This window comes from Catharus ustulatus, chromosome 18 (genome assembly GCF_009819885.2).
Source record: "Catharus ustulatus isolate bCatUst1 chromosome 18, bCatUst1.pri.v2, whole genome shotgun sequence".
NCBI lineage: Eukaryota > Metazoa > Chordata > Aves > Passeriformes > Turdidae > Catharus > Catharus ustulatus.
The window spans coordinates 11931974-11957880 of record NC_046238.1 but is presented as its reverse complement, the minus strand read 5'-3'; the positions used below and the strand labels follow the sequence as shown (position 1 = coordinate 11957880).

Here is a 25907-nt window from a genome sequence, read left to right as displayed (position 1 = left end):
ACAAGCCAATATCCTAGAAATGCAGGGACTACGATACCACAGCTGCTTCTGTGATGAGCTTGTGCTGCTCCTTGCATGTTCAGTGGTTGGCTGTAATGTTGTGTTGGGAACTGCTAGATCCCTCACAAGTCCCTTTCAAACCTCTATGAACAAATCTTCCTCCACTATAAGAAAAGCACATAAACCATCTTCAGGAGTCATTGATGGTGGTGTCGAAATGTAAAGGATGTGTCCCAAATCACATTGCAAATTTTGTCATCGACTTTTCATTCCCAGCTCTTTCCACCCATTCTGCTTTGCAGAAGAAAAGGATTAGAGCTCCCCAACAGCTGCCTCTGAGCAGGATGCCCAGGTAACAAACACATCAGTCTCTCTACTCGAGTGTTGCTACCATGCCCTGTTCCCTGTGCCCTCTCTGACAGCACAGCTTGCAGTGTTGTAAAGGGGAATTTCTAATGCCTGTGTCTCCTGTGTGACAGTAAGAACAGCATGAGGCAAAATGGATTATAAATGTAACATTTATCTTCTTCCATGCTGTTCTTTCCCAGCCTGCACAGGATTCATGGTGAATGCAATTGCAGGTGGCAGAACCTCTGAACTGTGCTGAGCAGACATTAACCCACAGAGTTGCTGACATTGGGATCAGTGCTCACTATTGGCACTGCACCAGATCAGGGATCGGCTGTGGTGAGCTCCACTTCCACGTCTCAGTTCCTTCTCTCTGATTTCACTCTCTTTGCTGGTCCTTTTGCAGGAGCTGGTCTCAGCAGCAGCAGAGCTGGAACACTGCAGAGGGACTGTTCATCCCTGTCACACAGCACCATGGCTGGTTTCAAAACAGGTGCCTTGGGTTCCTCTGTCCCTCTCTTATGAAGTCCAGCCATGCTGGCTCTGCTATAGCTCCAGAGTCTCCTGCAAGGAGCCAGATTGCTTTGCTGGGCACTGCCTCTGCTTCATGGCTTAGTGAACCTTTCCATCTCCAGCCTTCATCCTCCCAAACCACACCAATCCAATGTGCCAGACCTCAGGAGGCCTGTGCTCCCAAACTCTCACTGTTGCTGCATCTCTTGCAGTTACTGAGAAACCAGAGAGTAGATGATTAACCTGCCAACATTAATGTTTGTGAGTTGTTCTAATCCTGTTCCAAGGCCTTCCTTTCATACCTCTGCAAGCTACATCTCAAATTATGTTCACTACTCACCCTACCTGTCTTGCCTTCAGGAAAGAAGAAAATTTTAACTATTTTATTTCTATTGCTGTTTCACACCTAAAGACTGGAGTGTATCATGTCACAGGAACCAAATAAACTGGATTTCATGAAATTAAACTTGGCCTTAATTGTCATCACTTTGTCATCACGTTCAAAATGCTGTAAAAGGAGGAGCAAAAAAATCAAATAAAATTTTCCTTCTCTGATTTATTTCCAGGGAAACCTCATCTCTTTCTGATTCCTTATCTTTACTGAGATGCTCATCAGCTCAACATCTTCCTCCTTCCTCTTCCTTCCAGAGACAAAGGAAAATTTGTTATGAAAACAACCGAAGAATTTGGCACATTAGATTTTAGGAAGCTACCTCATTCCTTTCCAGGAAATATTCTCTTCAGGAAGTACCACCTGCACCAACTGCTCAGCAGAAAGACCATATATTAAGGTCATAAAAGACCTTAATGCTTGCAGACCGCAAAACAAAGGCAAATGATTGTTTTCATTATGGGAAAATACACTAATATTTTTTCACAGACACAAGTGGAATCTTCACAAATGAGTCACTCTCTATCACCTTGAAAATGTGATGTGAGCAGTCAGCAAACAACAAGTCATTCTAACATAAAATATGTGCTGTGTTAAACTCTAAGATTTCACTTACAACATGTTTTGTACCTAAACACTTTCTTTAGTTCCAGTCCCCATGATTTTGTTATTCAGAATTTAATTTTGAGTTTTGGATTATAATAAACCCAAATCAAATTTAAAAGCAACCACAGAGTTTGTCTCAGTGCAAAATTAAACTGCAGATGGCTTCAGTCATCCACAATGAGCAGTTTAGTGTGGTCAAGCTGGCTTAGAACCAAGCCTGATTTCAGCTCTTTACACAAAACTCTTTGACACACCTCATGAAGGTGGGGTTCATTTCACAGCAAGCATTTCTTACAGCTCTATTAAAAAAATAATTACAAGATCTCCTTAACTCAGTAATAGCTCTTTAAACATGAAACCGTGCACAACTTCCAGTGTAGGAGCTTTTTCAAGAATATAGGTGACATTTTCAACAGAAATTGTCCATTTCATTGACTCGACAAAAATCCAAGAAGGAAGTTCCTAGACTGAAATTCTCCTAGAATTGCTAGTAAGGTGAAATAGTATCATGGCTCAGAATCACCAAACATCCCTCAAAATGTAAGAGAAATTTCACTGTGAGCTGGTGGGATTTGTTGCTTTTTGAGGTCCTCAGTAATTATTTTGAAGGGGTGAATCCTTATGACATAGTCTCCCTACACCTCACTACAATTTGAGAAAAATTACCTAGTGAAAAGAAAACATTAACATTTTGAAACAACAGCCAAGACATATACAGCACAGTTACTTCACGATTATAAACCACACGTCCGGGTGTCGGCAACTGTCTTGGGTTACAATGCAGAGTGTGATAAAAGGTATCTGTTCTATCACCATCTGTTGAGGGTGGGGGCAGTGATCCTGATCTATGTGGGAGATATTCTGCTAATGGGCCATCCATTGAAACCAGGCAGGGCATTGTTCTTTATCTTTTCACAACCCATCCTTCCTCCAGCCAGTCATTTCCTGCTCATGGCCATTGAGTCCCACTGTGTGACTGATAAAATTACTGCATCCCATTGGGAGTTGCTCCAGCCAGGGGGAAGAGCCCAACATTTCTTACCAAGATAAAAACAGAGGGTTTGGGACACTAAGGGAGCCCCTTTCTCCACTGGACTCCAGAGGAAAACCGGATTTCTCCACATCCCCACTGGAGCTTGGGAGGGAAACTGCACCTTGTACAGGAGCACTGCTCCAACTGAGCCACATCTGTCACTGCAGGAGGATGCAGCCACCATGGAATGGGACTGCTGCCAACACCCTGCCTGACGTGTGTCAGGTTGTACTCTGACTTTGTCAGGGTTTGGGGTTTGTTTCTTTGTAGTACTGTATTTCTATTTTAATTTCCCTAGTAAAGAACTGTTATTCCTAATTCCCATATTTTGCCTGAGAGCTGCTTGATTTCAAAATTATAATAATTTGGAGGGAGGGGGTTTACATTCTCCATTTCAAAGAGAGGCTCCTGCCTTTCTCAGCAGACACCTGTCCTCCAAACTAAAACAGCAACTTTGTGTTCTTTGTCCATATATAAGCCACACCTGATTATAAGCCGCACTTCCAGGCTCAGACCAAAATTTTAGTCAAAATGGTGCGTCTTATAATCGTGAAATTACGGGTAACATCAGTGTTCAAGAGAAAATACAAAAAATGCCAAATCATCTAAACACTCTTGCCAGCCAGGATAAACAGCATTTGCTAGGCAGTTACACAGACAATAGTTGGAATTACACAAGTAACCAAGGTTTTAATATTAACATACATTTTTTTCCTCTTTGATTTAGACTCACAGGATTTGCAGTGAACCCCTCTGTAAATAATTGCATTCTGTGTTTTGTACACTGAAATACGAGTCCTGATTTACTGAGGGCCTCAGCACAAGCCCCTTGCCCCATTTTCCCTCACCAGGACAGTCCCCTGGCATGAGGAGAATGAGCAAAAGGCTTTGAAGGCAAGAAGAACACAGGGCATCAGCCACACATGAAAGCCCCAGGCAAACCAATCCCTTTGTCCAAGTACTGGCTACAGTGGAAGCCACACAGAGCTGCAGTTTGATTCCTGTAGGAATCAAAGGTGATTTTTTAATGCCTGCAGCACAGATTTTGAAGCTATTCTGTGTCAAAGCTGAAACCTGAGGGAGTAAGATCCTGGTGCTTCTATCCCAATTCATTAGGGCATATTTACCTTCTCTGACAACTTTCATGAGCCTTAATCTCTTACTACTTTTTCAACCACATCTGCTCAACAAACATCCCATGAACACCAGACAACAAATACCCTTTCTCAGCACAGTCAAACTTATTCATAAGGCCAGAACAGCGAAATCAGGCTCTGAAATTTGCCTATTTTCCTTCTAATTATGATATTTGCTTAATCAAAGAATTTGAAACAGAACACCACATACTTTACTTACTAATTAAGTATAATAGCTAAACCTTGTACCAGCAGCTTTTTGCTTTCTGCCCGTTATGGCAGATATACACACTAGTCTATATCATAGGAATAAAGCATTTTACTCTTCCTGGAAAACTATTTGGATTGTTTGGCCTGAACTTTTCTAGTTTCCCCTTCCCAAAGCCCTCACCAGTCCCCAGGTGCAGATTTTCTCTGCTTTGAAACTTTTCCCCTGGAGACCGGACTAGATGTAATTATTTCCTGAAATATTTAATCTGGCAGTGTTAACTTTGGCCAGTCAGAGTAAATGTGAGTGAAGATGAAATAGTAAAAATTTAACTCTGATCCCTGAAGCCAAATGCCCAGTGCTGTAGCAGTAGGCAGGAGACAGAGAGACACAAGCCTGTGATGACCAAGACACATCACACGCTGGACAGCCAGCCCTCAGCCAGAGATGACCGGTTTCCGATCCAACCTGGTAAGTCCTTGGTGGGATGTTTACATCTGGGACATTTCTGTGTTCTGCTTGGGGCTTCAAAGAAAACAAAATCGGTGTCTTGGTAACAGTAAGGCTCCTGTTCAATACAAGCATCTTGGAAATTGTTCTGCCCACTATTTTGAGGTATTACAACACTTCATATGCTCTGCCATCCATCTTTACCATATTTTTATCACTATGTTAATGTGTCTTAAATGTTTGCATGGACTGGAAAATATTTGCTTATCTAGAAACATAATTTCCTTTGCTTACCTGGTAAAAAAAAAAAGTGCTTTGTTAAATACATCTAATTATTTAGTGCAAGACAGGGCAGGCAGAGGTTTTGAGAGGCAGGGAGCAGGGCTGGATGCTAGCAGCCATGGTGCCTTGATGAGGATGTTTGTGGAAGCTGCACTTCCTTGAGTTGGATATGGGAAATCACAGGAGGATGTACATCTCCCACCAGGGCAAGCAGAGAGAATATCCCTAACTGAAAATGCCCTGAACAAACGAGATGTTTCTGGAGAATGAAATACAGATTGTGAGAACAGCCTGAATTGGCTTCAACCTTAAGAAGATTTTGTTCTACTCCTGCAGGTGCAGTACCAGGGGCTCTTCCGAATGATCCTTGTCCTGGGGATTGGGGGCACATTCCAGATCGGCTTTCAAATTTCTACCATCACCTACATGTCTCAGGTAGGCAAAGATGCACATGGCACACTGCTCCACGAGAGCACTGAGTCTCCACTGCTGCCTGAGGCTGCTCCTCTGGCATTCAGAAGGGTTTAATCACAGTATTCTCCTCCCATTTCCCATTTGCTGTCATGAAGAACAGAGCATATCAAAGTGTTGCAAACAGAAAAAGAGAGATCTGCAGGTTGTTTTTAATAGAACTGTTCCTCAAAAGACACACACTAACTTGGGTGGCATCTGTCTCCCCTAAAATCTTACAGCACACGTGCCTTCTTTCAGTTGATATTTCTATGGTTATCCATATTGACAGAAAAATAGAACAAGCAGTCCACTGGTCACAGGTAAGACTTCCATTAAGGGCACTGAAGTCTAGAGGGAAGACATAATTATTTTGTAAATATGACCTTAGTGGAAAAGCATTATTTTCTGGCTTCAGAGCACTAAGTTCTGAGTGAAAAAGTATTTAGGAATTGCACTGAACAGACTCTGTGTAATGTGGCAATCTTGGCAGGTACATGAGACAAAACCCATAACTCATTTGCAGAACTTTGTAATACTGTTTACACTATTCTTTAGTACCAGACCATGCCTCACTTCCTCAGATTTCAAGGATAAAAACTCAAAGATTGAACTTTTAATGCCAGAACGAGCATAGCACTTTCTATTATACTACATCTGATAGCTACTACACATTTTTAAAGCCTATGAAGTAGTAACTTCAGCTGAAGCAACAAAATTATTTGGTAAATATGATAAAATACTTGCACTGCTGTCACAGGTATTGTTAATGAACTTTTTTCTATCTCAGCATGTCAAGGCTTTCATTAATGAAACCTGGCTGGAACGCTATGGCTATCCCATCCAACAGGACAACCTCTTGTTCCTGTGGTCCCTCACTGTCTCCATCTTTGGTATAGGAGGTCTCCTGGGTTCTTCAGGAAGCAGATACCTCACTGTCAAATTTGGCAAGTATGTATGTTTAAAGGCAAGTTGTCAATTGAAGCTTATCTTAAGGAAATGATAGGCGAGGTTTTGAATGAGACAGACTTTTAGACTTAGTCATGGCTGTAGCACGGGCAGCTCAGCTGTGGTGTCAGCTGATTTTCCTGCTTCCTGCCCATGTCCTGTGCTGTCAGCCTGTCACACCAGGCACAGCTCATCAGATTGGGTTAATCTCAATTAATCTTAGCTAATCTCGACATAAGTAAAGACAGTACTTGTCTGAAGTCAGAACAGGTTCTTGAAAGTGCTACTCAAAATACAGAAACATTGAGATCCTTGTTGTGCTGCAATAATGTATTTCACAGTGGATGTTCAAGTGCAAAACAGCTTTCAGAGTTTTCTCTGCTACACAACCTGGAAGCGTTCCCAAGCTTCCCAGATTTTGTCCTGAACCACATATGTGTAATTTCAAAACAGTTATCAAGACATCAGCCAATGCATGGCATTAAGTGCCATTTCCCTTTGTAGTCACAAAAAATCTTTTCATTTTCTTGCACTCACAGAAAGAAATGTCTCTTGTGCAACAACGTGCTCATGATAGTGGCAGCATCTATCATGGGCTTCAGTAAAATATCCCAGTCCTTTGAGATGATTCTAATTGGACGCTTCATGTGTGGACTAAGTGCAGGTGGGTGAATTCTCCCACAGGTGAGTGGGAGATTTCAGCAGAATTTTGCATATTTTTTCAAAGTGAATAATAAGCCTACACTAAGAAAACAAAAAGTTGAATTCAGTGATCTTTTGTAATAAAGTTTTCTATAATGCACTGTAATAAAGAGTGTAATTATGATTAATTTTTCTGATACCAAACTAAATTCAGCTTTGCCAAGTGTACAAATATTCAGAGATGTCAAAAATGTTTTGACACCACATGAAACAAGGGATTTTCTGAAGGAAAAATATGTATAATTTTCTTGAATTTAGCTAGTAGTACACGTATACTTTATACATTTTATCCAATTATACACCTAGAAGCTAGTATTTTCATAAGGGGGAGTATTCAGTGGGTTTAGTACAAAGATCTGGCATTAATAAAGCAAAATCACTCATGACAATTAGACTACAGGCAGTAAAAATTTCCTATGCTGCTATCAGTAATTTTTTTCCTTACACAAAACTTGCCTTTCTATTGTTTACATATTCACAGGGATGTCTCTCTTAATTTATTAAAGATTTAACTTACAAGTTATTGCCTATTTTTCAAATAACCAGATTTTGTACATTGCTTCTCTGACATAGTGTGTGGAAGAGCTATGGTTGTAATTGAGAACAGATTACCCACAGAGGCCTTGCTCTGGTCTAGAATGTGTATCATGCCTCTTTCAAAAACCTGATTTTTGTTAAAGATACTGCAATCAAAAGAGATTGCTTTGCCATCACATACAGCCAAGAGAAGAATATGCTGCACTTGAAACAGATAAAATGGGCTGTGATCACGGTATCAGGAAAAAGCTTCTGTTCCCAGACTAGTATTGAGCATATCTGAGTTAACAGATGTGACTGGAAACATCAACTCTGCCTGAAATCATAAAAATTATTGCTGGATAGCAGAAAAGAAACACTCATTGTATAAATCACTTGCAAATCATCACTGACTGTAGCACTATGTGTGATAATTTGCCATGACTCTACCATACAGCTCTTCAATAGCATTATGTCAGAGAAGGTTGAGGTTGTGCGGGTTAACTACAAGCACATTAAATACTGCTAGAAAGTGTTCAGTTAGTCAGCACTTGCATACTCTGTGTCCTTTAAAGCATGTTAAGGCTCACAGGAGATCTTATGATGAGGCTCACCTACACCTCAAAGAGAAAACTGTACATTTGTTAAGATTAGGAAACTGCACTCTGCAAAGAGGACCAATACTTTTGCAGAAAGAGTTTAAAAATCTAGTACTAAAAGTCATGTGTGAGTTATGTGCCAGAGACAGCTTACTCTGTAATACTTCATTATTTACTTCTAGTTTTATGTCCCATGGTTATATCTTCTTTCTTCTCTCCCATAATTCTCTCTTCACCTCAAGGTGTTTGTGTTCCTCTACATCACCAGTACGTTGGAGAAATTTCCCCTAAGAAGATACGTGGATTTGCAAACTCGACTTCCTCTTTCTTTTGGACATTGGGAAAAGCCATAGGACAAATTTCAGGACAAAGGTATAATGCAGTTTATTACCCCCACAATTCATTTCTGGATCCCTTCCACCTTCCACTTCTTCCTCTGCTTTTCCATCCTTTCTCTCCTGAAAGCCAATACAGTGAACTCTAACACACCTTTTCTCCCTGCCAGGGAGCTGCTGGGCAGCCAGGCACTGTGGCCCGTGCTGATGGCCTCCTGTGGGCTCCCAGCACTGGTGCAGCTGCTCACCCTTCCCTTCTTCCCAGAGTCCCCACCATATCTCCTCATGCATAAAGGAGACCAGGAAGGCTGCAAAAAAGGTAACTGAGGGTTTCATGTTCCTGCTCCTCGCTTGACTTAGAACCATTTTGTGATGCTTGCTTTCCCCATATGGAAAGCAATAAATAGGACCAAGTTTCTCCCTGCTCATTTCCCACATGGCTCTGTGAATACCTACTAAATCCATTATTGTTGTAGTCCCCACATAGAACACAAAACTACTTCCCTCTACAGCTCTGTATTGCATTACCTTTTGCATTTGTCTGACACCACCTGCACTGTCAGTCTGATGATTAACACTAAATAAAAAATGAAAAATAGCTGTTTGCACTGCAGGGCTCAGCTGGGCACCCCTTAGCTCTGGTTATTGGCTGTGCACCCTGCTCACACCCTGAGGCAAGGAGGAAGGCTGAAAGGTGGCCCCATGGGCAGGGAGGCACCCACAGGTCCCACTGTGCAGGAGGGGGTCAGGGCTCTGGAACACCCCACAAGACATCTCTGCCTCTCAGCACAGCCCCACGCACGCTGGGCTGCCAGACTCTTGTATAACTACCGAGAAAACTTCTCAGGGAATAAACAGAGATGAATTAACATGGCAGGTCTGCTCTCCTTCTTCACAGCCATAAGGCAGCTTTGGGGTGAAGGCCAACACCAAGCAGAAATTGATGACATCATGAAAGAGAAGGCAGCAATGAAAAACACCAAGATCTTGAGTGTCCTGGAACTAGTGAAGGAACCGGCTTTCCGTTGGCAGCTGTACATGATCATTATTCTGACAGCCACAATTCAGCTCTGTGGCATCAATGCAGTTGAGTGTATTTCCTCCTTAAATTCCCAAGAAATCACAGCTCACAGGAGCTTCCTCCATTTTTCTCAGGCTTCTCAGACCAAACCTTGCTGTCTGCTAGCCCTTCTAGAGGACAGCAGCAGCCACAAAGCTCAGCTGGGCTCTCTGTGACATCCCTGAGCCCAGCCCTTGGTCCCTGCTGGAGTTACCTGCCTCTGAAGTTAGGCTCAGGGAGCAGCCACCTTTGGAAGCCATTGCAGAGCTCCAGAGCTCACTCTCACAAGTGAGCCCACTCTTTACTGGCAACATCTGTAGTTTTATGTGACTGCTCCCTGTGACTGCTGCTACCCCTGGCTCTTAGCACCCTGAGATGCTGGGATGGCAGTCTGCTCACTCTGCACTTAAAGCTAACACCAAGCATGCTCCCTGTTTTGCAGCTCCTGCAGCTCTGCTTTCCTCACAGCAATGCTTTTCTGGGATTCTTTTGAAGCCACAGCTTTGCAGTTGCCTGCATGACCCTCCTACTCTAACACCACAATGCAGCAGCATGTGTAAAGGAAATACACAGCTGAATAAAACACAGCTTCAACTGGATTTTTTATCACCTCAGCATATCTCCAAACACTAGCAGGGAGACTTGAAAAGAGGTTTGGTTTACCCCCTCATGACTCCATAACCCACTGTCTTCTTTGGAAATATCCTACAATGTTGTTTTTGGATGGGATCTGAAAACAAGATACATCTGGCTGTTTCTGAAAGCACCTAAATCAGGAGTCTGCAAACCTAATTGCATTGTAGTAACTGGAGGTCCAATTATCCCAGCAATTTATTTTTTATCTAATTAATTAATTAATTAGATAATGTTTTACAATTTTTTTGTCTGTTGATAAAGTGAATATTACCAAAAGAGTGCAGAATTCCAGCTCACTCCAAAGCTGAGGAGCATGCTCCCTGGTTAGCAGCTCATATCTAGGGCAGTGCCATGCAAGTTGGGGTAAGAAATCAATTATTTTATTGTCTCACTGTTTGATGGGTTGTTTTTTTTTTTCCAGATTTATCTTTATACTTTTGAAGTCCTTCAGGCAGCTGGCTTTGATGAAAGAATGGCCTCCTATATGACCCTGTCTATTGGACTGTCTGAACTCGTGGCTGCTGTGGTCTGTGTAAGTCTCATTACCAGGGGAGTGGGGCACCCTTTGCTCTCCAGCACGGGCACTGATGTGATTTCTGTCCTTCAGAGCTCCATCATTGAGCGGCTGGGCAGGAAAGTGCTCCTAAGAGGAGGCTACTGGATCATGGCTTCACTGCTAGCTGCTATCACTGTGACTCTGACCCTACAGGTAAGGAAATTCTGCTCCCAGCAGGCTGCTCTGCCCATTCTGTTTCTGACCTAAAGCTCACTGGCAAAACCATGCTACTGAGAAAGGAAAGTGAGCTTTAGATCAAGCATAGGATTAAACTCTCTCTTAGCCAGTGTCTCTTGTACTCTGCCTTCCTTTCAACACAAACCCATGACCTTAGCATGGAACACATAAAACTCTAGAGGCTGGCTCTGACTTCATGAGACTGCAAACACCAATCACCAGCCAGTACAGACCACAGGACAGCCCTAGGAAAATGGGCCTTTCTATCAGTACTGTTTTTAACAAGAAACAACAAACCCCCAGAACTTCTGCATCAGTTCATTTGAAATGGAGCTTTGCTGCAGACAATTGTGGGAAGGCACTCTGTGCACAGACTGGAGAGCAGTTCGCTTCTCCAACAGTGATACCTCTGTGTCACTGCTGTAGCTTTTTCAGAAGCAAATCACTGCGTTACCAGTGCTGATCCAGAGCTACTCTGTAGATAAACTGCAAAACTGAGCTGGAAGCAAGGTGGCAGCAGACTTCTGGTTTTGTTTCATTCGTGAAGGCTCTCCAACACAGGAGAGAGAAATCTTTTTTCCCCTCAAGCATCTTCTCCTTGACTAAGATCTAGAAAAACTGTTTTGCAGTATCAGTTATGAAATCTATAACTCAACAAAAGTTAAGAAAGATGTGATTTGTCCTCCTCATATCTCTAAGGATTGGAGGAAGCACTATGAAATCAAAAAGAAAGGACAGGGTGCAAAAGTACTCTTCAGACTTGGTTTAACTGAAGCCTCCCCAGATTTGCAGCTGCCCTGCACTGGCAGACCTGTGTCTGCTCCCCTAACAAACACCTCAGCTGCTCCATCCACAGAGTAAAGCACTCACAGCTCTCAGTTCCCACACATGAATATTTCTTTCTCAAGGTGACAGTGTTGGAAAAGCAGGAGCACTCCTCACCCAGGGCTGTTAACAGTTTTTAACCAGAAGTTTGTTATGGGTTTTTTTTTCCCCAGGACTGGTACTACTGGATGCCATACTGCAGCCTTGTTCTCATTGTCCTGTTTTCAATTGTCTTTGCTGTTGGGCCAGGTAAGTTCTCAATCAAAGGGAATGAAGGAATTGAGTCAGGTGAGCTTATTAGTAGGGTTACAGAAATACTACCTTTCATTGCATAATATTCAGCAGAAGCAAATTCATTTAACATAATCTTGCAGTCGTTTAAACACTGTGGGTCCAATTATTCCTTGGACATAAAATTTAATACCATCAGGTTTGAGTTTTGCTTTCAAGAAGAAAGGAACACACTGGAAAAATACAGCAAAAAGAGAACAAAAGCAGATGGATAAAATTTTTTTAATGCTAGGGGAAAAGACAGAGATAAAGAAAAGCAAGAGCTCTTTTGAATTCAGTGTTGTATAATGTTACATCCTATCCCATGCAGACAGCAGTGCAGAGAACCTACTTTGGAGTAATTTTTTTCCAAGCATTTATTGCCTGCTACTCATTAAATTTTATTTTATAAAATTTATTTTATAAAAGGCTTTGTTTTGTAAGGGCTAATATTTTTTTAAATATTTGCCTTCCCATATGGCAGGGTTGAATTATTTTCCTAACTCAAAACAGTTGACATCCTGTGACTTCAAAACATAACTGAAATGCCCAGGAAGTAAATCTGGGAAGATCACTCATTGGAAATCTAGCAGAATCACACTGGAAATTCATTTTAGCAAGAATAATTGTCATTCCATCCTGACACATCTTCTTTCACGAGAGGATGTCAGGCTTTCTCAAGTGTCAACTACTTAATTCTTGGATATCTCAAAAATTTATTTGAGTATTTTACCACTTTAATAAACTGGTGTCCAGCAGGTTATTAGAGGCCACAAATGTTTTCTTTTGTGACAAAGAGCAACATACTCCATGGCACTGCACAATTCTGGTGCTCATGCCAGTCCATTGTAGCAGCATCTATGAGCTGACTGTGTCACAGCAACACCCAACCCAAATATTGAGGCCAAGACATCATACAAGAAACAATTCTTGTCCTTTCCTTTCAGGTGGTGCCACAGTTTCCACCAGGGTTGAAATTTTCACGCTGTCCTGCAGACCTCCTGCCTTTGTGATCAGCTCTGTTCTGAACTGGCTGGGAGTGTTTGTGATCGGCATCACCTTCCCCTTCATCGTGGTGAGTGCTCAGCCCTGGGGACAGCACAGGTGACACTGCTGGGGCAGGCTGGACAGCTCTTGGCACCTGCTCTCTCACATCCACTTTTGCAACTGAAGGGCCCTGATTTGCCCAAGATACTCATTCACACTGAAATATTTGTCAAAGCTCAAAATGGGGGAAAAAAGGGAAAACTGAAAGAATTCCTTATCAAATTCAAAATACTTTGGGTGATACCTTGGTGTGACCACCTAGAACAGAGGCCAGACAGAATTAAAAGAATAAAGTGAGTATTTATTAAAGGCCTTCAAGGATACACCTTGGGCAGTGCAAAGCCTGGCAGAGACTACACCCAAGGTGGATGATGGTTATGAGTTTCTCAGAGGGATATCAGTTTGGTGTATCTGCATAGCAGAGCTTAATTGTTCAATTATAGATTCAGATAATGAAGTCATATTCCCCTGGTTTTCTCCCCCCACCACTGATTCACTTTTGTTTATACTTGTTGGGGCTTGGGGCAGATGGTGGCCTTGGTTCTCAGGCCTGGAAGGTTTGTTTTGTCAGACCAAAGTGCAAAGAGAGCTTAGTAACATTCTGTATAGAGTTCAGAGTTATACACCAATGCAATACAGAATCTGAAAAATACAAAAGCTAAAACATCATGGGACACAAATACAAAAAATATGCCAAGAAATTGGCTAAAATAAGGATATGCTCATCTTACTCTCTTTCTCACTTTGTTCTTTCCTGCAGGAAAGACTCAAGCACTTCTGCTTCCTCATCTTTATGGTGGTACTTTTCACTTCAGGGATGATTATCCACCTATTCCTTCCAGAAACAAAAGGGAAATCAATCATGGAAATCACAGAAGAATTCAATAAGCTAAACTTTAAAAGCAAGAGTATTCCAGCAACTTCAAATCATGTCATAGAGGATTATACCTTCTGCACCAGGCTTTGACCAGCTGTAAGGGGGAATTAGGCTTTTGTAAAAAAGTAGGGAAAAAAAGGACATTTGCCATTTTCTGTCTAATAAGTTGTTTCAAATGGAATGTCAGCTTTCCTATCTGTCACTTACAAAGTTCCCATTTTGCCAAACCAGCTTCTTTCTCAAGCACTCCACTCTGGGCAGCTCTGAAAAGGGATAAAGGTTGATATTAACAGGACAGACTGGTGTGAATCATGAGCATTTTGGCTTAACGTGCTGATGTGTAAATCTCTTCTTAACAGAGCAATACACACTGAAACTACACATGTAGAATTTATAAACACTCTGCTGACCACAGAGAAAGGAAAGACCTGTGATCCTTTCTCTATGATTTCTGAGTATGTTTTTACAGTGCTGAAATGGGAACAGTGAAGTTCTTGGCTTGCTGTCTCTGGCTAGTGTTCAATCCATAACAGATTAAAGAAAAAATTTGGTGGAATAGGAGATAAATTCTTTGTTTCTCTAGATTCAACTGAATAACCAAACCTTGCCAGGTTCCCATGCACAGTGCCATGTTGTCCTTGTGTAGTGTCTAGTTTGACAGACTTCAACGCTTTCAGATTGCCTTTCAGCAGCAATGGAGCTCAAAGGACTGATGGACAGAATCCAGGCACCATAAACCCCAAGCATCCACAGTCATTTCAGATACTCTGTGCTGTCCTGCCCATCACTGCTGTCATCTCAAGTCTGCAGCTCTTCCTCCAGGAGCAGAATTCCCACAGATAGCTCAAGGGCTGTGAATCCCACAGCACTGAACTGTGACTTTCCTCGTGTGACTTTCAGCTCTCTGGAACCCGTTTACCTCAGAAGAGCTGCCTCAGACTGGAACTGATTTTGTCAGAAACTTACTTTGAAATAGAGAGACCCATGGGACTTTTCTTTTCTTTAGAAGGTGTCTAATATTCTGCATGTTTCCCTCTATAAATGAGAGGCTCACATGGGTTTAGAAGGAAAGCAATACTATGAGGAAGAACATGAGCAAAGCTGAGGCTTGCTGCGAAGCACACCATGCAATTTAAAGTCCAAACTCTAGACTTGCACAGTAAAATAAGTGGTTTTATCTCTGCTGTTGCTTTGACTGACATATTTACTTCAACTCAAATAAGGTTATTCAAAATAAGAATTCAATTGTTCATCTTAACTGCTGCTTATTTTTAATTGCAAATGATAACCATAATAAAAATGGCAGATTGCCTTGTAATAAAATTTCTGGCCTCCACAAACTTTTCTTTCCCCACATCATGATCTCCTCAGGGGAGGTTGACTACAAAAAGTTGTTGGTGTGCTTAACTTTCCATGATTGGGGTTTTTCATTATTCCTGTCTTTAGTACTGAGTGACACTTCAGACATCTCATTAATATAAATAGATATAAATTAGAACTCCAACTCATTACATATAAATAGAACTATGTACCTGTGAAACATGGAGTGTCCTAAAGTCAGAAAACTCAATAATTTTGTGTTCCATATACATTACATACATGTAATCTGATTTAAAACTACCAGTCATCTGGAGACTGCTACCAATATAGATAAGAAATACCAACTTTTTGCAAAACAGAATTCTCTCTTCTCTACCAGTCATTCTGGAAACACCATTCCATTACAACAGTCCCTGAAATCTTTGGAAACAAGAGCAGAGTGGCACTGTGTAGCATTGCTGACAGACTCTCCACGAGTCACTTCTCTGGTCTCAGTTATTCATTAGGTGCCATTTAGGAAAGCCTTCCCCACAGGACCCTCTGCAGGAAGCCAGAGCTGCCCTGTGGAACATTGCTGTGGCAATGAAGCAGAACAGCCATGGGGAGCACAGGTCAGCCTTGGGCTGTGCTCAGTGGAGCAAGAGCTGTGTCATGGGGACAGTGTGGTCAGGGGATGAAACAGCAAAAGGGATGATTCAAGTATACGTGGGGCACAGGGACAAAGGGGACAGGGATTTAGGAATGCTACACACACCTTCTCTTCCAGAGACATCAGCTGATAGATAAAATATGACTCAAATACTAATTGAGGCAGATATAAAAACTTTGAAAATGTGTCTGGAAACTTCTGCCAGCTGGGCACAAAAAATATGGACCTGTATTAAGGAAGGCTTAGCACAGCTTTGGATATACATGTCACACATGAGTGTAAAACTGGCAGATAAATTACTAAATGACCTGGTGCTGTGAGATTTACTGCCCTGAGCACAAATCTGACTAAAGGATATCTGTAAGATTTCTGCTAGCTACTTATTATGAAAGTGCACATCTGATAAAGGGGGCTCAGAACTGCCTGAGCAGTGACAGCACACAAGAGTACAGTCTCTAATTATAAATGCAAAAGACATCACACAGGAAGGGAGTTATGGGAGGAAGATTCAACCTACCCAAAGTAGGAGTCCTAAATTAAAGTTCAAGAGCAGAAAGTGGAAGTTCCAGTATGTATAAATACACTAAGTGGGTAAAGTACAGCATTAGAAGATACGTGCAACAGGCCCATCTCCTTTGAGAAGGTGTGCCCCATGCATAAATGTACAAGTTATTGCCTGTTTGTGTGTCCCCCCAATATCATCTGAGCAAGGCAGATGCCAGCAGCTAACATGGAACCCTGTCCCTTTGTCAGATGCACATCATGTACTTTCAACTTTGTATAACTTTACAGAAAAAGGAAATTCATTCTTAGCATCAAAGGGACAGTCTCATTTGTGCTCTAACAGCATCTTATCTGCTGGAGAACCTCAGCTGAAGAACAAATCCCTCCACAAACTCTCAGCACAAACCAACAGCAAAATCAAGGTCATGATGAGGCCTGAGAGTGGCAGGAGAAATGGGGTGGTGCCATACGCTACATTTCAAACATTACCTAGAGAATCCAGGAATATGCTTTGCAAATGAAATATTTTCTAGTAAATATGACTGCTTGCATCAACTAAGCCCTTTATGATTTCTTCATCCTGTCCTTCAACTGAAGTGTAAATGCCAAGTGATAGCTAAGCCATTTGCCAACTGAATACATTCAGTATCAATTGTGAAATAACTTGTGAAGTTAAAGCCTGAGAATTTTCACTCAGAAGAAACAGACATCAATCCAGCTGTGGAGGTTACAAAACAGCTTCAAAACAACCTTATTTTTCATTGCAGACCCAGAAATAAGTACACTGACTAGTGGAAATGCCAGACAAAACTGTGCATGATGAAGCTTTCTCTCTACTAACAAAGAAAAACCACCTACTAAATACTTGGCTGGCCAAGCCTGGTGTGCCACTGCAGAATTGGTAAGTTTTCACCCCATTTCAAAATCATGGAATAGTTCAGTTCCTTCCAGTAATGATTAAGTTATGATGCGCTTCAGTTGCCATCACCTGGAGAGCGGACAGCTCCTTCCTACTCCATACCAAAGTCCTGGAGTTCACTGTCCAAGTCCCATCTAAGATTCCCAACAGAGAGCTCTGTCTCTAAGTTTCTCACTTACACTGAAAACGGAGCAGGTTATGATGATGGGAATCCTGTCTAAAATTGTTTTCTCAGCCCTGTCCCCCTAGCAGAAGACAGAGTTCATGAAATACACAGGTTCTGCAAGGGACACCATCCTGTTTACTTGGGCCGGACATAACCGTTGGTTGAAATATTTAATCCAACAATCCTAAACTTTGTACACAGCTGGAATATGTGTAATTAACTCAAAAGCCTCTGAAGTAAACTTTAACTTCAGTACCATGGGACTAGCTCACTGGCACTGCTGCTGTGAAATGTGAGCATTTGGTTCCTTTGCAGGCAGCAGCAGTGAGCAGCAGGCAGCAGCTCACCCACAGGAGATGGCTGCCTTCTCCAACCTGGTGAGTACTGCCCTCATCTCCTCAGGCCTCTGCCTTACAAAAGACAAATATAACATAATAGTAGAGATTCAGGTTCTTTAAAAGTTTTCAGTTGGTTACAGAAACCATCTTTCCTTTCTGTGTTTAAACATCACAAAGAGCAGTGGGGCTTGAGGCCATGAAGGTCCTGTTGCATTGTCTTTTCTATGCAACAAGATGAAATGAAATGAAATGAAATGAAATGAAATGAAATGAAATGAAATGAAAATCCAACAGCAGCTCTGGCTCTTCCACCACTGACAATGATACTTTACTTTGTCTCCTAAATTACTGATAACAATACTAAATATTAAGCACTGTGATTATTTCCCATATAACAAACTTAGTAATGGTACAAGAAAAGGCTGAGAAATCATGACATAAACTTTTAAACTTTCTTCACTTAATCAAAAGATAATTAATACAATCCATCAAGAGTTTTCATGAACTAAAAAGGAAGAAGTGATATGTATCATCATGCCTTATAGTTTGGTGTGCATTGGTTGCTGTTGATTGCAGACAGGGAAAATGATTCCCTCTGCCCCTCATCCGGGACTGACACCTTTATCCAGCCAAGCTGTGGGATGCTGCAGGCACACAGTGAGACTTGTACTATTGGCAACAACTTTTCAAACTCCTTTTCTTTCTTGCAAGCAGAGTGATGGATTCTCACCCTTACACCTATGTTGTTTGCTCTGGTGCTGTGGCTGATGGTCATGTTCTGGCAGCAGATTGGAGGGATTCTGAAAAATGTTTAAATTCAAAAGGGTCTGAAGAGGACCAAGAGGAAGGACCAGTGTGGCTACAAAGTCTCTGGCCTTGCACCAAACTAGAGTAGTGAGAAACTGATGGAGGATTTTATTTTTGCTTTGCAGGTTCAGTTCCAGGGACTACTTCAAATGATCTTAGTGCTGGGAATTGGTGGTAGTTTCCCATATGGATTCCATATTTCTGTCATCAACTATCCTTCTGTGGTAAGTAGCCCTCTCTGAGGCTGAAAACACAAAGGTGAGAGCCTGAGCCCTGTTGTCCCACAAATCCCAAATTTATTAAGCATTCAGCTGATATGTCTAGGCCTTGGCTAACAATAAGATCACATGAGTAGAGAACTTTTCCTCCTTTAAAGGGCTGGACAGCATTTTCTGTTTTAAATAAGCTCTTGCCAGGTACAAAGGAGGGTACAAAATGAGTGTCAGGATCCTCGCCAGGGAGCTTCCTGATGCATACAGATGGATACAGATCTCAATGAACTTGTTTTATTAAAAAGTGTCAAAATAAGTCTCATGTTAGAACCACAGGCTTGATCTGAAGTATAACAGCCAAATATGAAGCGATCTTATACTCATTATCCAGGCAAATCTCGTTTTATTTTTCAGCACATCAGGAAGTTCATTAATGAAACCTGGGTAGATCGACATGGCTCTTCCCTCCATCCTGACACAATCATGCTGCTGTGGTCCTTCATTGTGTCTGTTTATGGGATAGGAGGATTCCTGGGAAGCCTCTGCTGTGGCTACCTGACTACTAAATACAGGAAGTAAGTGCTTCTTGTAACAGCTCAGCAGTCAGAAAGTACAGGAAATACCAAGGTGGACAAATAAGTCCCTTCTTTTTAGTTGAAGCAGCCCTGTTGAAGACAATTGATTTGATTTCCTGGCACATCCACTGTTCCCAAGTAGCCTTCTGTCTTATTTACCTGCCCTCCCCAGGGAGCCATGTTCTCTAAGGGCTGCAGTCACCATCACATCACCAGATCAGTGCCTCTGGGAGCAGTGTCATAGGACCACATTCTCTTCAGGATCCCCTCTTTAGATCTCCCAAGATTTACAAACTCCAATAAAGGAGCTGTGTGTATTGAGTTGTAGTACATTATATGCAGTTACTCAAACACCTGGAAAATATCCTTATGTGACAAAGAAAAATCAGCTTTCCATTTAAATACACTCATTTTAGGGTGGTGACACTACACTAAATATTCAGATCTGCTCTAGTAAAATTATGGAGTGGAGAAAAAAATTTGCTTGTAATTTCACTGTAAAGTTATCATCAGCACCAAAACAAATGTCCAAGAGACATCTCTGTTCTTGGCAATCCATTTTACTGAAAGTCAGTTCCAAACTACCTTTGCTACTGGACGAAGGAAGGATTCCTCACCAGTCAGGTCTGTTCTCGGTGCCTTGTGTGTAACACCACTAATTTCATTTGCAGAGAAATTGGCAAACAGATCTTCTTGGTGTGACCCACTTAAAGATCTGCTCCACAACACACTGATCCAGGGGCCCCTCATTTGGGTCTCAACAAACCATCTTAGCCTGCCTGCAATTGTGTTCTTTCCTAACAGGTAAGTGCCCCCAAGAAATTTCTTGTGGGACACTGCCTCATCCCACTGAGAGTCTTCCCAAGACTGGAAACAGGATCATGCACCTCTCCCATGGGTTATTTAACATGTATTTAACACAGCCTAAGCACAGAGTCTCTGTGATCCTTAACGTAGGCAAGGGGGCTCCTGTCTAACAAGTGTCACAGCAAAACATCTGAGGGCAAAAGACTTTGAGCCTGAGACACCAGGGTGGTGAACAACCCAGCCTGGATTCTCACAGAGTGACTTTTGAAATGAAAAATGCCTCTAAAAACTCTGTCTGCCATGCCAGAGCACCCATTTAGCCAAGAGTGTCTTTAGTATGAGCCATTCTAGAACAGAACCTGTGGACTCAGACTGTTTCTGGGGAACCTGACATTTTACAAAGACTTACAGCCATTTAAAAATCTTGGTGACAAACTTGGCCAGTCCTTTAATCTTTTTCCCTACTTATACTGTGGAAATGCTGATAAAAGGTTCTGACTGTTTAAATTCTAACCTAAGATTTTATTAATTCAAATCTAAAAGATCCTAAAATGTTAAAGCATCATTTTGACTATCCTGAGTTGAAATTATTTGAGCCATTCCTCAATATAGTAGGCATGGCTGTACTGTGCTTCCTGTCACAGCAAGAATAGTCAAAAGAGCACAAGAGGTTTTCATTTCACATGAAATTCTCAACTTTTTTTTTTTTTTCCCCAGGAAAAAGTGCCAAATGTTCACCAACCTGATCATGTTGGCAGCTGCTCTTTTCATGGCCCTCAGTAAAACAGCCAAATCGTTTGAGATGATTCTGGTTGGGCGCTTTCTCTATGGCATTGGTTCAGGTATGTCACCCCTGGGGGTGTCCTGGGCTTGTCTCTACAGCCATCCTCAAAGAATGGTTTTTAAAGCAGATACACCAGCCACTCAATAAAAGTGAAAGATACAATCTCTTTTGCAAGAAATTGTAATCTAAATACCAGAGTGAATGGAAACAATCTTAGAGAGGATGGTCAAAAAGTGAAGCTTTTCTAAATATTTTAACTGTTATTTATCCTCTTGTATGTTCAAGGTTTTTCTCTCAATATACATCCTCAGTATGTAGGAGAGATTTCACCCAAGAAGCTGCGTGGGTTCACCAACTCCACTGTTGCTGTTTTTCTGACCCTGGGAAAACTCACAGGACAGGTGGTTGGACTACGGTAAATTCTGCAGTTTTTCTATCAGGTTACACTAAAAATAGAAATGTTTCTATAACTTTACTCTCTCTCCTAGTCAGTGACTGAGAAACACTCTCCTCCTCCCCAAAAAATGCCTTAGCTTATGCCAGAAGAAAAATATTGATCATATTTGAGGGAAATATAGTTTTAAATATAGAAGGCAGAAAATAATTTACTCATAATCTGATTTCTTCTTATTTCCACACTCTTTCTACTAGGAGACTTCCCCCTCAAAATTCATAGCACTTACATGAAAAGTCTTAGCAAGATGTTTTGCTCTTGTGACCAAGAAGTGGTCAAATGAGTCTCATCAGCTCTCCAGACATTATCCTGTATTCCAATGGTATTCAGAAAGATTTTCAAAATATCAGATAATTCCTTTAAAATAAATTGTTGGGAGAAAAAAGCCAAATTTGTGCAATTTGCCAAATTTAAATTCAGGGGTTAACTCCAGTGAACCCTTGAATGAAATCTGAGCAATCTTTATCACTCAGAAAAATTTCCTGAACATTCATTCCATGATTTCAGCATACTTTTGTTTCACATACACTTTCCAGGGAGATTTTAGGAAGCGAAGCTTTGTGGCCATGGTTGTTAGCATCTAGTGGACTTTCAGCATTGCTTCAACTGGTTACCCTCCCATTTTTCCCTGATTCACCATCCTACCTCCTGATACAGAAGGGTAATGAGGAAGCCTGCAGGAAAGGTAGAGTGTCTGCTTTGCTCACCTACTCCCCTTCACCTGCTGAGTCACAGTGAGAGGCTCTGCAGAACACGGGGCAGGGCAGAGCTGTGCTGCTCAGTGCAGTGCCATGGAGCACAGGCAGCTCCACACACAGCAGCTCAGCTACCCATGGCAGTGGCTGTGCTCACCTGGCCTCACTCAGCCTCTTCCAACCCATGAAGACAAGAAACACAGATGTCTATCAGCATGTCCCACCTTGGTGGGCACTGCTTGACTTCTTTAAAGGAAATGCTTCAGGCAGCTGTCCTTTTTTGTATTATTGAAGTAAAAGTACTGAAATATTTACTTTGTTTACAGTTAACTCCACATTAGAAAGCTGTGCTATACTGACAACCAGACAGACAAAATCCCTTAAATTACCACTGTCCCTGCAGCAACCAGATGGCAAAAGCAGCACCAGCAGCACCTACTCCAATGGACAGGCAGCCTAAAGGCTTTACTGCAGCCCCTCCTGATGGAGCTGTCCTGGTAGGATAATTCACTTCCCTCTTTCTCCCCTACAGCCATCAGGAAGCTCTGGGGGGAAGGAGACCACCAAGCAGAAATTGATGACATTATGAAGGAGAAGGGAGCGATGGCGAGCACAAAAACCCTGCGTGTCCTTGAAGTAATAAAAGAGCGATCTTTGCGCTGGCAGCTTTACATTTTGATGACTGTCATGACCACCTTGCAGCTCTGTGGAATCAATGCAGTTGAGTGCTCTCTTTAACCCCAGGACAAGAGCAGGCAGCATTACAAACCTCTCAAAGTCAATGTTATTAAACCAGCTTAGAATTGTATCTCAAATGCAATGCTTTTTTTCACAGGCTGATTTCCTCTTTGCATTTTTTCAGATATATTTCTATTCTTTTGAAGTATTCCACACAGCCAAGTTTGAAGAATACCTTATCCCATACGTGTCCCTGGGCGTTGGGTTGTGTGAGTGCTTATCCTCTATACTGTGTGTAAGTCTTTTCAGATTCAAGTTTGAAGGAAAAATTTAATGTGGCCAACAACTGTGCTTTTCCTTTCTTATAACTGGGCTCAGGGAAATTTTGCATAACCTAAGCCACATCTTCCTGCCTCTGCAAAACCACAGGCACGATACAAAGAAGTTTTTTCCCAAATTATTCGAATGAGTGTGTGTCTTTAGACTTTTTTTTTTTTTCCCCTGCAAAATAATAATTTTCTGATGTTCTGGATTGGATGTGTAGACAATTTGATATATACCAGCATGCAGTAGAGGGAACTGTCCAATAACAGCTTAGCATTGACTAACAAACACCGCTTAATTAATAATTAATTTATTTTGAGGAAATTAATCAAATTAATTAGGAACTAAGAGACTGTCAAATGATTTATGGCTATTATTTAGACAAGTCTTCTGCACAGAACACATGGAGAGAGGAGGAATTATTTCCTTTGAGAACTGGGGTTTGCAATCCGTGTTTTCTGCTTTGCAGAGCACCCTCATAGACCGCTTTGGGCGGAAGGTGCTGCTCTGGGGTGGATACTTGCTGATGTGCTCTGTGCTGGCACTGCTCACCATGACCCTGTCACTGCAGGTAAAGAGGCAGCAGCCTTCTGGCTCCTTCCCCAGCCCACCTTTCTGCTCCTAACTCTCAGGAGATGCAGAAAAGCTTCAGACAGTGGCAGGAAATACAAAGCTTTGCTACTTTGCTGTGTGTCCAATGGTTTGATATCCCTGGTTTCTCACTTCCAGCATCGGTTTTTCTGGATGCATTACTTCAGTGTTATCTTGATCTTTCTGTTCGTTGTCTTCTATGGAATTGGACCATGTAAGTACATCAGTGGTTATGCTGGAAGGAAATTTGGTATTGTATTGGTTGGCAATGCAACTGGCAGAGAAAGAACAGGCTAGTGCCTGGAAACTAAGGAGGGAAGGGCAGACACACACAAGTGGGAGACAGGAAAAGGACACAAACACCTCAAATTTTATTGCTGATCACATGATCTAAATAATTTAAAGCTGTATCATCTTCTCCAGAGGGTGTGAGATAGAAGTTTCAAAATAATATCTAAATTAATCAGCTACAAGCAGGACTCCAGGCATTGCTAGGTGTGTTGTAGTAATCATCCTCAATCATTTAACAAGTTAAGCTTATGCCCATCAACATGCTCCAGGTGGAAGTGGCCACAGGGAGCCAAAAGGAAGGCTGGTTTTATAAACCACTGCACCAGCAACGATATGAAACTGCACAGATCCACTGATACCAGAGAAAGGATTCCAGTACATACAAGAGGAACCTAAATTAACTGCTGGATTCCATTTCTGGAATCTAGGTCTTTCACCCTCTCAACAGGAGCCACCTCTCCACAGGTCACCCATCCTGCCTGTCTGTCATCTCTGTCACTGCCTTTGGCAGGAGCTTCAGCAGAAGCAAGGAAACAAATAAACCTGCTGTGTGTTTGGCTTTGCTTTTACAGCTGGAGCCACCATATCTGTGATGGTTGAAATCTTCAGCCAGTCATACAGACCATCAGCCTTTCTGATAGTGGGCTGCATCAACTGGATGGGACTGTTTGTACTTGGGATGATTTTTCCAGTAATTGTTGTAAGTGACTCTCACATGATCCCTCTTTCCAGGCTAATCTATTTCTGAACGCTGGTGTGAAAAACACGTTTTACTGTTTTGGTAAAATTAAAAAGGTTTAATAAAATGACAATAGGAGACACACATAAAGTAAAGGGTTAAAATGGCTGGGTGCTTGGCAAGCTGCCAAGAGCACAGGGCTGCTTCAGGAAGGTTTCTTTAAATACATTTTACAATACATCAACTTGTTGCATATTTATAGTTTTTTATGAACAGTTTAACTAGTTTAACTTTTTTTGAGAACTGTTTAGCATGGATACTTTTTGGGTCTGCTTTTTTAGAGCATGCATGTTTTTTGGCTTGTGGTTTTAATTTTCTCGTATTACTTTTTAATTTGAGTGGCGGTTCTGGCGTTTTGCAGCCAGTGAGTGTTGATAGTTGTTGTGTCAGCTGCAGGGTCTCCATTACACATTTATGGGCTGTTGTCTTAATTAAGTGGGTAGTTTAAGCATACTATCTCTAAAAAAGTATGTTTAACTTTTGCTAAAAAAACCTGTATTCATACAGAAAAGCTATTTTAACATTATACATATAGCATTTATTCTCAATAGTTGCAAAAAACCAACAATATGTCATGCACTTGTAACACTAGCAAGGAGCAAAATAATAGCAATAAATTGCAAAGACATGCAAAGCTTGGCACTCTGTCCAAACACCAAACCTGCTCAGAAATTCCCCAGGCTTGTCAAGGAGCAGCAATTGGACTCAGGTCAAACATGGCCAGGGGGAGCTCCTGGTTTGATACCTCTCCTGGGTTGTGTATTGAGCACACCTTTGAATTTGAACTTCTAAGACACAGGCTTGCACTAAAGGGCAGGGAAATAGAAATTAATTTCTTATTTTCTTTACATTGTCATGCATTTCTGCTTGCAGGATAACCTTGGACCCTTCTGCTTCCTTATCTTTTTGGGAATCCTTGCTTTATCAGCAATTTTCATCTACCTGTATCTTCCTGAAACCAAGGGAAAGTCAATCATGGAAATAAAAGCAGAATTCAACAAGCTGAACTTTGGGAGAAAAGAAACCTCTGTCACTGAAAATAACTTTCCTAAGGAACAGGTGTCTTGCACCAAGCTCTGAATGTTCAGA

The 25907-nt window shown here is 41.7% G+C and overlaps 2 protein-coding genes across 2 annotated transcripts; both read left to right on the top strand.

Moving 5' to 3' along the window:
- The first annotated feature begins 4682 nt into the window (after positions 1-4682).
- Positions 4683-14055, top strand: LOC117004777 (solute carrier family 2, facilitated glucose transporter member 11-like). Its single transcript, XM_033075854.1, has 12 exons — positions 4683-4706; positions 5304-5402; positions 6208-6368; positions 6905-7029; positions 8425-8554; positions 8688-8836; positions 9416-9603; positions 10635-10745; positions 10821-10922; positions 11945-12020; positions 12989-13116; positions 13849-14055. The coding sequence occupies exons 1-12, from the start codon at positions 4683-4685 to the stop codon at positions 14053-14055; spliced, it is 1500 nt and encodes a 499-aa protein (XP_032931745.1).
- A 3503-nt stretch (positions 14056-17558) lies between these two features.
- Positions 17559-25898, top strand: LOC117004778 (solute carrier family 2, facilitated glucose transporter member 11-like). The gene is made up of 12 exons (XM_033075855.1): positions 17559-17582; positions 18794-18892; positions 19295-19455; positions 20980-21104; positions 21332-21461; positions 22037-22185; positions 22728-22915; positions 23058-23168; positions 23667-23768; positions 23927-24002; positions 24652-24779; positions 25692-25898. Exons 1-12 carry the CDS (start codon positions 17559-17561, stop codon positions 25896-25898), a joined length of 1500 nt encoding a protein of 499 aa, XP_032931746.1.
- The last annotated feature ends 9 nt before the right edge of the window (positions 25899-25907 follow it).

Bases quoted from the DNA above. Each gene is read 5' to 3' on its own strand.
- LOC117004777 (XM_033075854.1), top strand. From the start codon at position 4,683: ATGACCGGTTTCCGATCCAACCTG. The intron at 5,403-6,207 runs GTAGGCAAAGAT...TTTCTATCTCAG, and splicing joins CCATCACCTACATGTCTCAG to CATGTCAAGGCTTTCATTAA. The intron at 8,837-9,415 runs GTAACTGAGGGT...CCTTCTTCACAG, and splicing joins CCAGGAAGGCTGCAAAAAAG to CCATAAGGCAGCTTTGGGGT.
- LOC117004778 (XM_033075855.1), top strand. From the start codon at position 17,559: ATGATGGGAATCCTGTCTAAAATT. The intron at 21,462-22,036 runs GTAAATTCTGCA...TACACTTTCCAG, and splicing joins GGACAGGTGGTTGGACTACG to GGAGATTTTAGGAAGCGAAG. The intron at 23,169-23,666 runs GTAAGTCTTTTC...TCTGCTTTGCAG, and splicing joins GCTTATCCTCTATACTGTGT to AGCACCCTCATAGACCGCTT.